Source organism: Osmerus mordax, chromosome 23, assembly GCF_038355195.1.
Source record: "Osmerus mordax isolate fOsmMor3 chromosome 23, fOsmMor3.pri, whole genome shotgun sequence".
NCBI classification, from domain to species: domain Eukaryota; kingdom Metazoa; phylum Chordata; class Actinopteri; order Osmeriformes; family Osmeridae; genus Osmerus; species Osmerus mordax.
This window is the reverse complement of record NC_090072.1, coordinates 10,052,113-10,065,416: the sequence shown is the minus strand read 5'-3', so window position 1 is coordinate 10,065,416 and position 13,304 is coordinate 10,052,113. Positions and strand designations below refer to the sequence as shown.

The following is a 13,304-nucleotide window of genomic DNA, read 5'->3' as shown; positions in this document are numbered from 1 at the left end:
ACAGAAAGTGGAAACAACTAACGTTATCATTTCAAATGATATCTAGTCAATATGTTGAAAACAGTGTTGTGTGGACACAATAGATTTATTTGCACGTTTTTATTTCAAGTGTCCACCTTCGATGTTTCAGTGAGTGCTGTTGGCTGTGTTGCGTTTTTCTCTGCAGCTTCACTTGTTGAAAACCAACCAATCAGCGCGCAGCTCATCTATATATTCATGAGCATACCATAAAAGCCCTCTTTTATTCCAGGGCTGTTTCACAAGATGCATTAGGGCGCATAGAACAGCACCCGGGCCATTTTCAGCCTAACCAATGTTACATACCCTATTCGGAGACCTTAAGAAACAGTGTGAAATACCCCAAAAAAAACAGTCAATGACCCATTTAAAGGCTCCACAGATACCCATAATGTTGGCTGTTAGCATTTGCAGAATTGCATTAGCTACAAGGCTAACAAGCTCATTTGAGAGCCAGATGAAGCCAGTTTGAGTTGTTAGCTTAGAAAGAGAGGGGCGGGGGTCAGGACGCACAGATTTTGGGAGCCACCTGGTTGGCTACCTGTTCGCACTGCCAGGTATCTCACACTGCATTGCGGGGCCTGTCACGGGACTTCCATTGGAAATGAATGGGAGGCAAAGTTTTGGTCTACTGCCCCCCCTCCCTGAAATAAATCCTAGGTGAAACACTGGATATTGTTTAAAAAAACATTTCTGTTATCCAGAAATGGTTTTCTAACGATTTGCCCCAAGTCAAGGTGTTTTTTGACATAACTTATAACTTACTGCAGCTATGTGAATGTGTAAAACAGTGTTTGTGCATTTGTTTTAGTATTCAGTACCTGGCAGATGGTAAAAGGTTTAGGATTCTGTTGAGAACATACTGCAGGTCAGCCTGGCCTTGTTCCACCAGAAGCACCAGAGCGTTGCAACAGTCTGAGCGCACCACAATGCAATCACTACAGCACTGTTCCCACAAAGCCTCGACAGCTGGACCCTGCAACACAGTTATAACACTGTTATACACAGACTAAAAAGTTTGGTTTTGCCAGAGAACACAGTCAGTACACACACACACACACACAACATTTTTACAGGTGGGCTTAGGCCTGCAAAGAAACATAGTGAGACACATGGTAGTAAAGAAGACAAAACTAATGTGAAACTCACTCACCAGAGAGCAGGATTGGGTAATTGTCTTCTCTTTAAGTACAGCAGCCACAAGACTTCTCACAGTCTGCAAAAAGGTACAGTTGCATCTTCTGATACAATTGATGCTTCACAGAGCCTAACTAAACATTTACATTTACATTTAGTCATTTAGCAGACGCTCTTATCCAGAGCGACTTACAGTAAGTACAGGGACATTCCCCCGAGGCAAGTAGAGTGAAGTGCCTTGCCCAAGGACACAACGTCAGTTAGCATGACCGGGAATCGAACTGGCAACCTTCGGATTACTAGCCCGATTCCCTCACCGCTCAGCCACCTGACTCCCCATATTTTGTGCACTCTTCCTAATAGCCTTCACTATCTACACTAGATCGGTGACAACATGGGATCAAAGTAAAAATTTGGGTTGTACAACCAAGTAGTTAACATCAGCCAAGTCTTTTAGCCTATTCTGTTGTCCACATACCAATGTACGTATTAGGGGTGGAACGGTACATGTATTCGTACCTAACCGTACCGTACAGTACGGGCGTCACAGTTCAGTGCATGAAATTACACAGAGAATACACGGTATAAAAATAAATAAAACTCGCTTGCAAATTAATTAATGTAATGTGGAACTACTGTTAGATACTCGTGTTCTTTAGGGACATCTAATCTGAAGCTCTGATTGGCGCCGCCGTGAGTCAGAGATAGGCTAGCTAGCAGCACGAAGGACGAATATGGCGAGTGGTGGCGACCCACGATCAGGGGCGGTTTTAGGCATGGGCGGACCGGGCAGCTGCCCGGGGCGGCATTTTTTCTGTGTGGGGAATTGGCAAAATTGTCGCCCCCTTCAGGCAGCTGCAGGCACCCCTACTTGCTGAGAAGGTGCCGTGCACAGAAGCTGTGTGAAAAAAGGGGAGGGGGACAGACAGCTCACCTGACTGGGTCTCCCAAATGGAACGGACAAGGGGGGTGGGGAGGGGGGGTCCACTGTATAGTGCAATACTCTAAATTAGTGGGCTAAAGTCAGTTGCACCTCGACTTTATTCCAAATAACGCACATTTCATTCATAATATTATAAATATAGGCCTAAAGTTCCTGCACATTTTTTTTTTTTTTTATTGTGTGAAACGGCTAATAAAAATATGTAACACAAAACGATTGTGGTCACCAAGGTGAATTGGTTTAGTCTTGACTTCTGGTCGTGAGTGACAGTGTTGGGGGGATGGGAAATCTGTTGACTGTTGAGTGCCAAAGAAGATGGACAGGAAAAGGTCAAGTAAGCCATCAGGTGCCGAATTTCGAAGAAAAAAAAAAGAAAAGAAGAAGAGGAGAAACGAGAAAAAGATAAAGGTATGCAAATATGTCTCTGTATGATTATTACAGTATCCATGTCATGAATGAAGGGCTAATGTTAATTGGTGGGTATAGGCTAACTCTTACGTTTGTTAGCCTTTTTGCTATGATGCTTGCTATGCAACAACAATATTTCGGTTTTAACTCAACAAACACGAGATAACATTTCACCATAATAGTGTGCTTTGCAACAAAACTGTTACAAGTTCAGTTATTATTTATTTTCATTATTTTGGTTAGGCCCTGTAATTAGCCAACGAAATTTTCAAATCTGTAGGTAGTTTCAAAGACGAACATTTGCTATTTGCTACAACTATATTTTGTGACAAAGTATAGTTTAACGTCATAACTAAAAGTGTTCCTCCCTAAAAGTTATATTAATATAGCATGTAATAACAGACATTTAGCGTGTAAGGGCATGTTTATGTAACCCTCCTACCAGTGTCAATTTGACCCCAGGCTGTTTTAGCTGTATGGAACATAATCGGGCTTACCATAACAGCCTTTTGCTTTCAATGGGGGGGGGGGGGGGGGGCGAAGGGCGTCTCGCCCTGGCTGTAATTCAATGTAGAACCGCCACTGCCCACGATAGAGGACCCACCGGCCTTTTAAAGATTGCAAGTTTGGGAATCGGAATTCGGTTTCCCATTCAGTTACAGTAGTACAGGCGAGAGAGTGGTGGATAAAACAAGCACTGTGTGTCGGCGTTGTTCAGCAGTTGTGGGCAGTGACGTGCAGTCTGGGTAGGCAAGGTAGGCACTGCCTACCCGGTATGTGAGTGGAAATACATATAACATTCTAACGCATATAACGCATCTGGCGTGTGCTAAATGACTAAAAATATATGACGCCATCACCCAGGTGTGCCAATCACTGGAATGAGACAAAACTTCTCCTCCCTACAGTGCTTAGCCAGCCATTAGATACACATACAAATAGGGCCCTAAAAATTACTGATGCAATCGGAATTTACATGTCATCTTCAATGCGCCCGTATTCACTCGTAGAGGAACCTGGTTTGTTTTGCTTTTCCCTCCGTTGTACCGAACTCGTACCGAACCGTGATGTCTTCCACCCCTAGTACGTATGTGTAAGGATTTTGAATGTAATTTCCAACATGTATGAAATAATGCCTGACAAGCTGTACATGATCATAAATAATGGACGATGCAGAGGCGTGAACTGTCCAACACGCAACAGATTTTCGTTTCTACAAACATTAATTTATGTTTTCATGCGTTTTGCAATAGAAATCTAACATTTTCCAACGTTAGCCAACTTTGATATTTCTAGTCCGCTCAGCTCATAGAACCAACACAGGCTTTCCTTTGGCTGGGTTATTAGCCAGAAAGCTAGCAAGATTCATAGGCAATAACATTGTGTACGGTTGACAAACAGTAAATATAATTTGACAATATGTTTGACAAGAAGACTAGCTAGCTAACCAGCCATGTCATTGTCCCCAAATCAATATCAAGATTTTCACGAACAAATTATCAGCCATATTCTAGTACCAGGCTACAGTACGGCTGCAGCCTGTTTAGCGAGTTGAATAGCAAATGGATTATTCGAGTATTCACCCAGACCATGGTATAAGTGTCATAAAACCTACTGTATGACAATGGTAATCAAACAGTGGGGCTCAATCCCTAACAGGGTACCAATCGATTGCAGGGGTGGCACCCAAGATAAATTGAGAACTATATTGCTGCATTAATAAGTTGTTTTATGTGTTTTCAATTTTCAAAATCCCAGGAACCAGTTGCATAAACTTGGTTTAAGACTAGTCTTAGCCTTAGACAGTCTTAAATTGTCAGGTTAGACTAGTCTAAGCGTACCTGTTGCATAAATAGGAAGACTGACTTAATTTGAGGTAGGAAAGTTAACCAACTTTTCCCCTGGCTAATCCTGCAGTAAGGGCTTTGTTGCTATGTCAACAATCTGTTGGTCCGTCATTATCTTAGCATTTTATTAAATGAGTGAGTAGATGACATAAGTCATCGCATTGACGCTAGCCATCTGTGTCGGAGTTGTCGGATATAAATATATATTTGTATTGTATTCCTGCAACAGATACAGGTTTTCAGCAGTTTGAAATGTGTCATTCTTCTGCCGTTAAGTGTCGCTGTTATGTCCGCCATATTTTAATATTTTGCGATGTGTCTTATTTCACCCATAATGCATAGCACGACAGGCTATCTAAGTCAGTCTTACATTAGCCACTCATAGGGACGATTTATGCAACAGGTACATTGAAGTGTCTATGGCAAGTCGGACTTAAAGTTACATTTAAGTTTAACGGTGTGTCCACTGCAGCGATGCGAGCGACGCAATGACATGCTTTCCATTTATTTTCAATGGAGCCAGGTGAATCGCTTGCGTGGTGCATTGTGGGTAGCGACGTGATCCAAGCGATTCGAGTTGAGATTTTCTAAACTTTATGCAAATGAAGAGCGATTTTTGCTAGCGATAGCCAATTGGATTGTTTTCTTGTTTCTCGTAACGTAGCAACCATGGTGTATTTGTACAGATGTTAACAAAAAAAATGAGGCATGGCGCAGGGTCGTTGTTGGTGCTCCTGGTGGGGTTTTTGTACTTTTAAAATTCTTTCTTGTAACAAAACATAAATGTGCTAGCTAGCTAGCCCCGTCGGCGGTACAGTACACGACTGGTTACCCTGAGGACCCGGTGGCATACTGTAACATTTAATCTTTCACCCTGAATAAAATACCAAAATAATATCATGCTATATATCTAGCATATTGGATTTATTGCATCATGTGTGTAAAAGTTGTTTAATCGATATTGTGAACTGCATTGCACACTATTAGTGGCGTTCTCGTCTGATCGCGTACTACTGTAACATTTAATCTTACACTCTGATTAAAATACAGCAAGAACTAGTGTGTACAGTAGATAACATCATGCTACATCAAGCTAGTGTATCTGATTTTTGCTTAATGTGTGTAAAAGTTGTATTTTGAAATACAAATCTGCACAAAAACCCAAATCTGCACACTTTGCCATGACGTTATAAGAACTACAACAGTGACTTTAGAGAACTACAACTCTGCATTCACCTGTCTGACACGCCCCTGAGCGTGGTGCACTGTGGGAAGGAGAGATGGCAAGCGATTTGCGTTGCTACAGTGGACACGCACCCAGGGGCGCAAAAAGTGGGTATGCGCTATATGCGGTGCATAGGGGCGCCGCACCATGGGGGCGCCAAAGCGATGGTAAAAAATAATATATTAAAAAGTATATTTTTGGTATTTTCTATATATAGCTGCTGTTGTGCTTTTCTGCAGTTCCTCAAACATTTTAGAACCGCTAGGGTAGGCGCCCTATCTCATAAGATTCTATCATAGAATTTTGACATCTAGAGGGAGCGGGGGCGCCGTGAGCGCTGGGCTAGCAGGTACGAGTATCGAGTTGTCGTCTATGGAAAATGATGGATAAAGCAAAAAAGCTGTCTGGGGCTAAAATTAGAAAAAGAAAGAGGGAAAAGGAGATGGCATGTCAAAGGATGCGACAGCAGTTGGATGGTGAAAGGCAACCGGTAGTATTTAAAGTGTGATGTCTGTGCTTGGAGGCTTGCAAATATTCATATTAACAGACTAGCTAGCATTTGCTAACACTGGGAATGTAGCAGCCAAATTTGGGTTTAAGGCTACTGTAGTTTCGAATATGCAAAACCGAGGTTGCTGAGCTGATAACTGGAAAATATAAGGTAGCATGTACAATAAATGACAAGAATCTGGAAAACATAACTAATGCAATAACTCTGGTATACAATGGAATCATGCATAGATTTGCTACCAAACTTGGAGACTTGCTAATATTCATGTTAACAGACTGTTCTCAGACTAGCCAGTGTTTGCTAACGTGAGCTAAAGTGGGGTTGCTTACAGATGAAGTCTGATTAGTTCTAATGCCAAATCGAAATAATTTAACATGTTTTGTTATAGGCTAGGCTAATCTTTCCATTGAAAATGAAAAATGCATTTCTGTATCAAAACCCTGCATGTGGGAAATATAACAATTAGCCTATGTCTGACAGTGGGGACGTAGTAAACAAATCAGAACGCAAATTTAAACATCTGCAAAGCATATGCTTGAATGCCATCAATGATGATTTATTTATTGAAATAAAGTACAAGAAAAAAGTGGGCTACAATAATGTGGTTGCCAGAGGGGGCAACCAGGGGTGATGATTAGGTTACCACTTGTCACAATTTGTCGAGCCCTGAATATACCTATATATACATATATAATGATTTATAATAATGGTAGCCCTACAGTGGCTGATATACTTTATTATAAACCTTTATTATTAAAAGCCCATACACTTTTTTGCTGCATACCCCTCTGACACTGGGTAGTTGCCCCCCTGCACGCACCGTAAGACTAGGTCTATTTTTATGCAACTGGCCCCAGAATGAGAATGTTTCAGAAGCATTGGCGTATGGTTGGTATGTAAAATACTGATTTAGATTTGACTGAATATGAAATATAACTGTACCTGGGCCTTTATCAGACGACTGGGGAACTCAAATCTTCTTTTCAAACTCTCACTCATCTTCTCAGAAGTCAAGTCAAGTCTGCGAATAAAGACAGGCACATAGTCCATGTATTAATATACTCAAAGAATAAATCAAACACATACACCTTCAGGTAGGATAGTAAAACATACAGTACAGGTACATCAACCAAAACAGATACCATTTGCCTTGACATTTTGGTATTTTCTTGCATTAACGTCTAGACAAGCATATTGGTTAATATCTGACGCAATTGAGAGAAGTCAAGGGGGGGGTCAGATGGCTGAGTGGGAATCGGGCTATAAATCAGAAGGTTGCCGGATCGATTCCCGGCTGTGCAAAATTACGTTGTGTCCTTGGGCAAGGCACTTCAACCTACTTGCCTCGGGGAGAATGTAGCGTCTGCTAAATGAATAAATGTAAATGTAAAATGTAAGTACAAACACGTAAAGCCATCAGCAATGTAATGGTACTTTTCACTGTTATATTACATACTGATTTGGAATATATAGGCAAATTACTTTGAAAACAGATCCCTACAGTTTTATCAGTGCTCTGACGTGTGGCCAGTAGGTCTTTATCATTTTACAGAAATGAAGTTCCTACAAGTTGCAAACATTCAAGAGGCTCACAGCTTAGTAATTATATTGAGACTTGTGCGATCTAATTAAGGATTCAATGAGGAAAAATACAGACAACCAGTTGTTTGTTAGCCAGGTCAGTGCTGGTCAAGTGATAGACGGTATGGGTCTGTTGGTTTAAGCTTATGTGCAAGTTTTACTCTGAACAGAGAGAATGTATGAGACAATGAATTTACCCAACACAAGCCCACCCTTTCCCCCACTCTATTATCTATCTGATAAACCGACAAGCCAACAATGTGCAACACTACACAATGCCTAATGCACCCTAATCGTTTACTCCCACTATTGCTGCATCACTACTGACAAAGCAAGCAGGTAAGACACCTATGTTCAATGCTGGGAAATACATACAAAAAATTTACAAAATTGTGTTTGTAAAATAAATAAGGATATGATTGTTCTTTTCTATTCCTTGCATTGGACAAGGTTGGCAATTGCTTTATTAATTTAATTGGTCTAACCTTTAAGTGAGGATCTCATTCAAGGTGACATATTAACAATGATTGAAGTTAAACATATAGCTAAAGAAATTGTCGTTGTGTGCCAAAATATTTATTTTTTCTATCTGTTTGGGGTGATGTGTTTAGCTAGTTTGGCAACCTTATTGGGGTTTGATAGTCACAAAAAGCTAGAAAACTGAAAATATTCCAGGGGATTCTACAGCCTTCAACTTTTAACAAAACAATGTGTAGTGTGTATAGCTATGCATTCATGCTACTAGGACTGAGTAGTGCACAATGTTGAATTGTTTACATAACTATATCTCATGCTTTAGAAATTACAAGACCACTTGTCCTACCACTACTAGCAGAAATAGAATGGTTGATTAAACAAGTTCCAAGCAAAGCAGTGACTTAAACTATGAATCCACTTCTGGCTAGCTGGCTAGTACCCAATCGTATGAGACCTGCTTGAATTCCTTTAGAATTAAAAGAGTCAAGCTATGAGTTAACAGCTCTGGCTATCTAGTGTGAATACTATGGCTGTTTAACGCTGTAAAGCATCTAGCCTCAGTTAGCTAGAGCTACCTACCAAACTAGAATATTATGATCGTGAGTAAAAAAAGGTAGCTAGCTATCTGTAGTTGAAAACGTGCTCAACTATCTGTACAGTAGCGAGTTAACATTCGTACTTGGCCATTGTGTGTGAACTATTCAATGAACTACTTTAGCTAGGCTAACTGTCTGCGAGATCAATTATCCCAATATTAACACATCGCAATTACAACTACTGGCTAGTAAGTCACAAGTTTACATTACATGCATATCGCTGCAAGCACACTACATCTAGATAGGATAGCAACTTTTAAAGTAACTTACCTTCAATTCCAAAAAGGCACAATAACGCTCATGGATCTACGGCGAGTGGTAAGGATCACAATACTTCAAACCCTTGTGGACGTTATTGTAAGCTTAGAGGAAGGCATCTGCATCGGCTGTGAGGGTTGTGGTGGTCATTTGAATTTATCCTATTAAGGCATTCCACAAACCCTAATTAACCACATTAAACTTTAATAATAATAACAAAAAAATCATTACAGAAAGGAATGTGCGTCATACTACCTAATGGCCTGGTAAATACATTCCAATTGTATTCAACCAATACATATTGACACAATAACACATACTGTAGCCTACATCGACTAGGCCTACATCCTATTAAACTGAATTTGAAATAGCACAAAGGTTTTGTTAAATTAAGATATAGCTTAATTGAACTGGCTATGTTTAAAGGTGGGGTTGGTAATGTTGTTGAGAAGCAAATTTTGTCATATTTGCTGAAATAAACTTCACATCCTGATAGCAAACAATAAATCTAAAGGTTTGACAGTAGACTGAAATAAATACGATATCTGTGAGTGTTGCAGGACTGTAATAAACACAACCAATCCTTAAGGTCGGACCGGCACTAATTATTGGGAGCATTCCGACTGAATGCAATGATTGGACAGGCTACTTGTCTGTCTGTCAACCTACCAGCAGTAGTCAGGCAGCACGTTCATGTGTTCTGGAGGATTGTCTTTGAGGGGACGACTGGGACGGTGTTGCCAATTTAACTTCCCTAGCAATGAAAACAATTTTATTTAGTGACTACCGACAAACCTAACGACTTTCCATTACTCCGTTTTGGTTGTTGAGCTGCAGAAAATGTGTTGTCATAGAAAATTGCATCCTTCCCTAGGAGCTGAGCTGGGTGTGGACGGGGGTCCAATTTGGTTTGGATTTATGTCATCACGTAAAGTAGAAACTTTTAGCAACTTCTCAGAGAGACAACATTTTTGGGGAACGACGACACTGGGGTGGAATATTTTGGTTTGAATCCTTTCAAACTCATGCTAAAATATTTCACTATACTCTACCATAATCTGAATTATGAATTCTGCTTGTACTGTGACATGGTGTGACATGGAGTTTGTACCTTTTCTGCATGTAGTATTTGAGATTGGGTTGTTACAGTGTTGCACTAATGATATGTTGTTGTTTTACCTGCACTGTAGGCTACTTTGCACAACTTTAATTGAGACATTATTGTTGCACTGGATTTACATTTACATTTCATTTCTAAAATAATGGCGAACGAAATTACTCGCGAGCAGATTCGACTTAGATTTGCGGGTGTCACAATCAGATTTGCATCTGTCACTTCCCGCCAAGTGGTTAACTTAAGTGTTCCATTTGAGACAGCACTACTCAGTGACGGAGTGCACTACAGATGTAAGTGCACTGTATTGCAGTGCACTGTATTGCAGTGTACTTAGTAAAGTGCGCGGTAGTAGACACAGCCCATGTCAGGCTAAGAGTCAAGCTAAACTAAAATGTTTTGCAAATAACTTAAAACTTGTAAATTCAGACTTTTTGAAGTGCAGATATGAATGATTTACGTGTTTACTTCATCTCCAAAAAATATATTAATTTAAATAAACAAGTTAAGGAATAATGTCACTTTAACTGTTTTCAAAAGCCATTGGTTAATTGACATAAAATAAGGCCTTAGAAACTAAGCAGTGCGTCTAGACAAGTTACAATCAATTATGGCGTATCCGTTCTTTGACAACCCTGTGGTGGATGAAGGTGCTCAGATTATACAAAGAGCGTTAATCCCACCAGCCCCAATGGTCTTCAGAGACAGAAGTAATGCTTCCCTGACCAGTATCTGTGGAACAAGTATAGGTTCAGCAGGCCCAGCATAGTTTATCTAGATAAATTTAATTGTCATTCTTAAAAAAATACATAATTATATATATATATATGAAATAACACTTTAGCAACTCTTAAGGATAGCAATGAACCTAAGAGCAGCCTACCATCCTTTGTAGAAAGTAATAGAAAGGAGAGTAGCAGACTATAATAGTAGAAAGGAGGGTAGTAGACTGCAGTCTATGTAGGTAGGCCTAGACTATGTAGTCTGCTGGAATCACACACAAGGAAGCAAACTCACTGTAGCCAAGCCTTGACACTGTTCAGTCTGTCTGCATCTCTGTGTGTCTTTGCATGTGGGACATTCTTGAACAGGCAACTATGCCAGGAAATATGAAGGGTATACCTTGCTCCAAAGCAGTACCTGAATATTATCATCAGTTTTTCAGGTCATCTTGAAACACAAAGAATCAAGGAGACTTTTTATTCAATTGTATAAAGTATTTTCATTGTTTAAAGTAGCCTATATGTTGACAAGTCTCTATATTACCTCTCCTTCTGGCTTCCCCAATAATATAGGTGCAATATACTGTACCCATGGGTGTATCCAGGCCCACTGGAAAACTCAGGGGGTGACTGCCTGGTGCCCCCATGGATGAATAGGTGTTTCTAAAATGCCCTCTAGAGTGGCAAAAATTAGACCAAGTGTCCTACTGTCTGCCATTCACATTGTGAAATATGCTTGAGTGCACAGGATGCCCCATGCAATAAATGACAGTGTGCCCTCTATAAATGTAAAAACATGTCTTCATGAGTTCCTTTATAGTAGAGAAAATGTGATGCAGTACCCTATAAGGTACCCTTACAATGGTCTAAATTGGACTGTTCCCATGCCCTTACTTCCAATGGAAAAGGGTGCTGTTGTGAAGTGCCCTTTATGCTGCTCCTACATGACAGTGTCCCAAATGTTGCCCTTTCCAAAGAAGACGATTAGATGCTGTGCCCAACAGTCTCCCCTAATTTTCCCACTAGGGCATGCTTTCCCAAAGTGAGGCTGTGACAACCCTTGGCACAGCCACAGTCTGTCACTGTCCAAGCCCCCTCTGGATCTGTGGAGGCAGACTATGTTAATTGGAAATATGGAAATATGGGACAGCTGTCCATACACTGTCAGCCAGAATAGTAATAATTGTATTTGGATTAAATATGCATGCGTAATATAATAATGATATATTCTTAGTCATGCTGAGCAATTTTAAATGACTGTTCTGCCAAGCAAAGTGTGCTACAGTTTTGGTCACCTTCTGATCTGAAGTCGGTGCTGGATCTGTGCAATACTAGTTATTTCATTGAATCCCCATTTTAGTCATGGTTATCTTTCCCTTTTATCGTAAAGCTCAGCATTTAGCCTATCAGTTGATAAATGCGTGTGGCAAAGTTATTTTGAATTAATTTATTAATTTTGTTAAAGATGTGAAGCAAAAACATTATTAGCCCACATCAAGTGCAATTAACCATGGCCTTCAGTGTTTTGAATTTCATCCTTCAATTTTCAATTGCTGCCACATTCTTTTTTATTCTCAATCTCCTGTTGAGAATATCGGCCATAGGCTAGCCTACTGTCAGAACGGTTTCAGACAGCTCATCAAATTACGCTAATTATCAGTAGGCCTAAATGCATATGTTAAGTAGATTTGGTAGGTCTACAATTTACGCATTAAAACAGTCGTAATGGTTTGACAAGTTGTCTCCCTTGCCAAGTTAATTGCGGCAACATTGTCCTTTTTGGGGACAACTCCAAAAAAATCACTTTACGCTGCTGAAACAACACCACTCTGATGGTTTACGCTTTGCTTTTTGCGACATAACTCCTCTTTTCGACGATCACCTGATCTGGGCTGCACAGTCTAAGCTTATTGAGGTCTAGCTTGAATTAGCATTGCCTGTTAGTGGAACGGAACGTTAGTGGAACGGCTTGAGGCTTAAGTCTAAGTTGACGTTTACCCAAGTGAGACTTATTCGTGTTAGCGCGACTTGCGTTAGCGACGTTGATGAAACACCCCCCAGGTCCTTTCTCTTCTGTTATGCACTATTTGTTTGTCACTTTGTATCAAAACATCTGCTGAATGAAACATTTTCTACGTAAATGTAATGGAACAGTAGGCTATGTAGAGATATTCCAGCAGTTTACTATAACAGGCACAGCGCAATGCACAAGGTTCTATGACAAACTCAGAATTCAGAATGTCAATCTGTCCTTTCAACCAAGAGAGTGGATGTTGTTGTTGTGGTTTCCTGACCCGAATTATAGAAGGGAAAAACTGTGTTAAGCTAATTTGGAGCCATAAGTGAGCCAGGAAAAACCATAGATGCTTAATGAGTCAGGTCTGAGGTGATGATGTTCACCTGGGCAGTGTTCCTTCAACGTCGCTAACGCAAGTCGCGCTTACACGAATAAGTCTCACTTGGGTAA

The 13,304-nt window shown here is 40.4% G+C and overlaps 1 protein-coding gene across 2 annotated transcripts in view; it reads right to left on the bottom strand.

Moving 5' to 3' along the window:
* Nucleotides 1–7,091, bottom strand: part of focad (focadhesin) — a 128,977-nt gene extending 121,886 nt beyond the window's left edge. For both annotated transcript variants that reach the window (XM_067261178.1, XM_067261179.1), the window contains exons 1-3: nucleotides 7,032–7,091; nucleotides 1,172–1,234; nucleotides 840–994 (exon numbers count right to left, since the gene is read on the bottom strand). In XM_067261178.1, coding sequence (XP_067117279.1) covers nucleotides 840–994; nucleotides 1,172–1,234; nucleotides 7,032–7,088 — 275 coding nt within the window. In that variant the 5' untranslated portion in view covers nucleotides 7,089–7,091. The remainder of the gene's footprint in view (nucleotides 1–839; nucleotides 995–1,171; nucleotides 1,235–7,031) is intronic.
* Nucleotides 7,092–13,304: the final 6,213 nt, after the last annotated feature.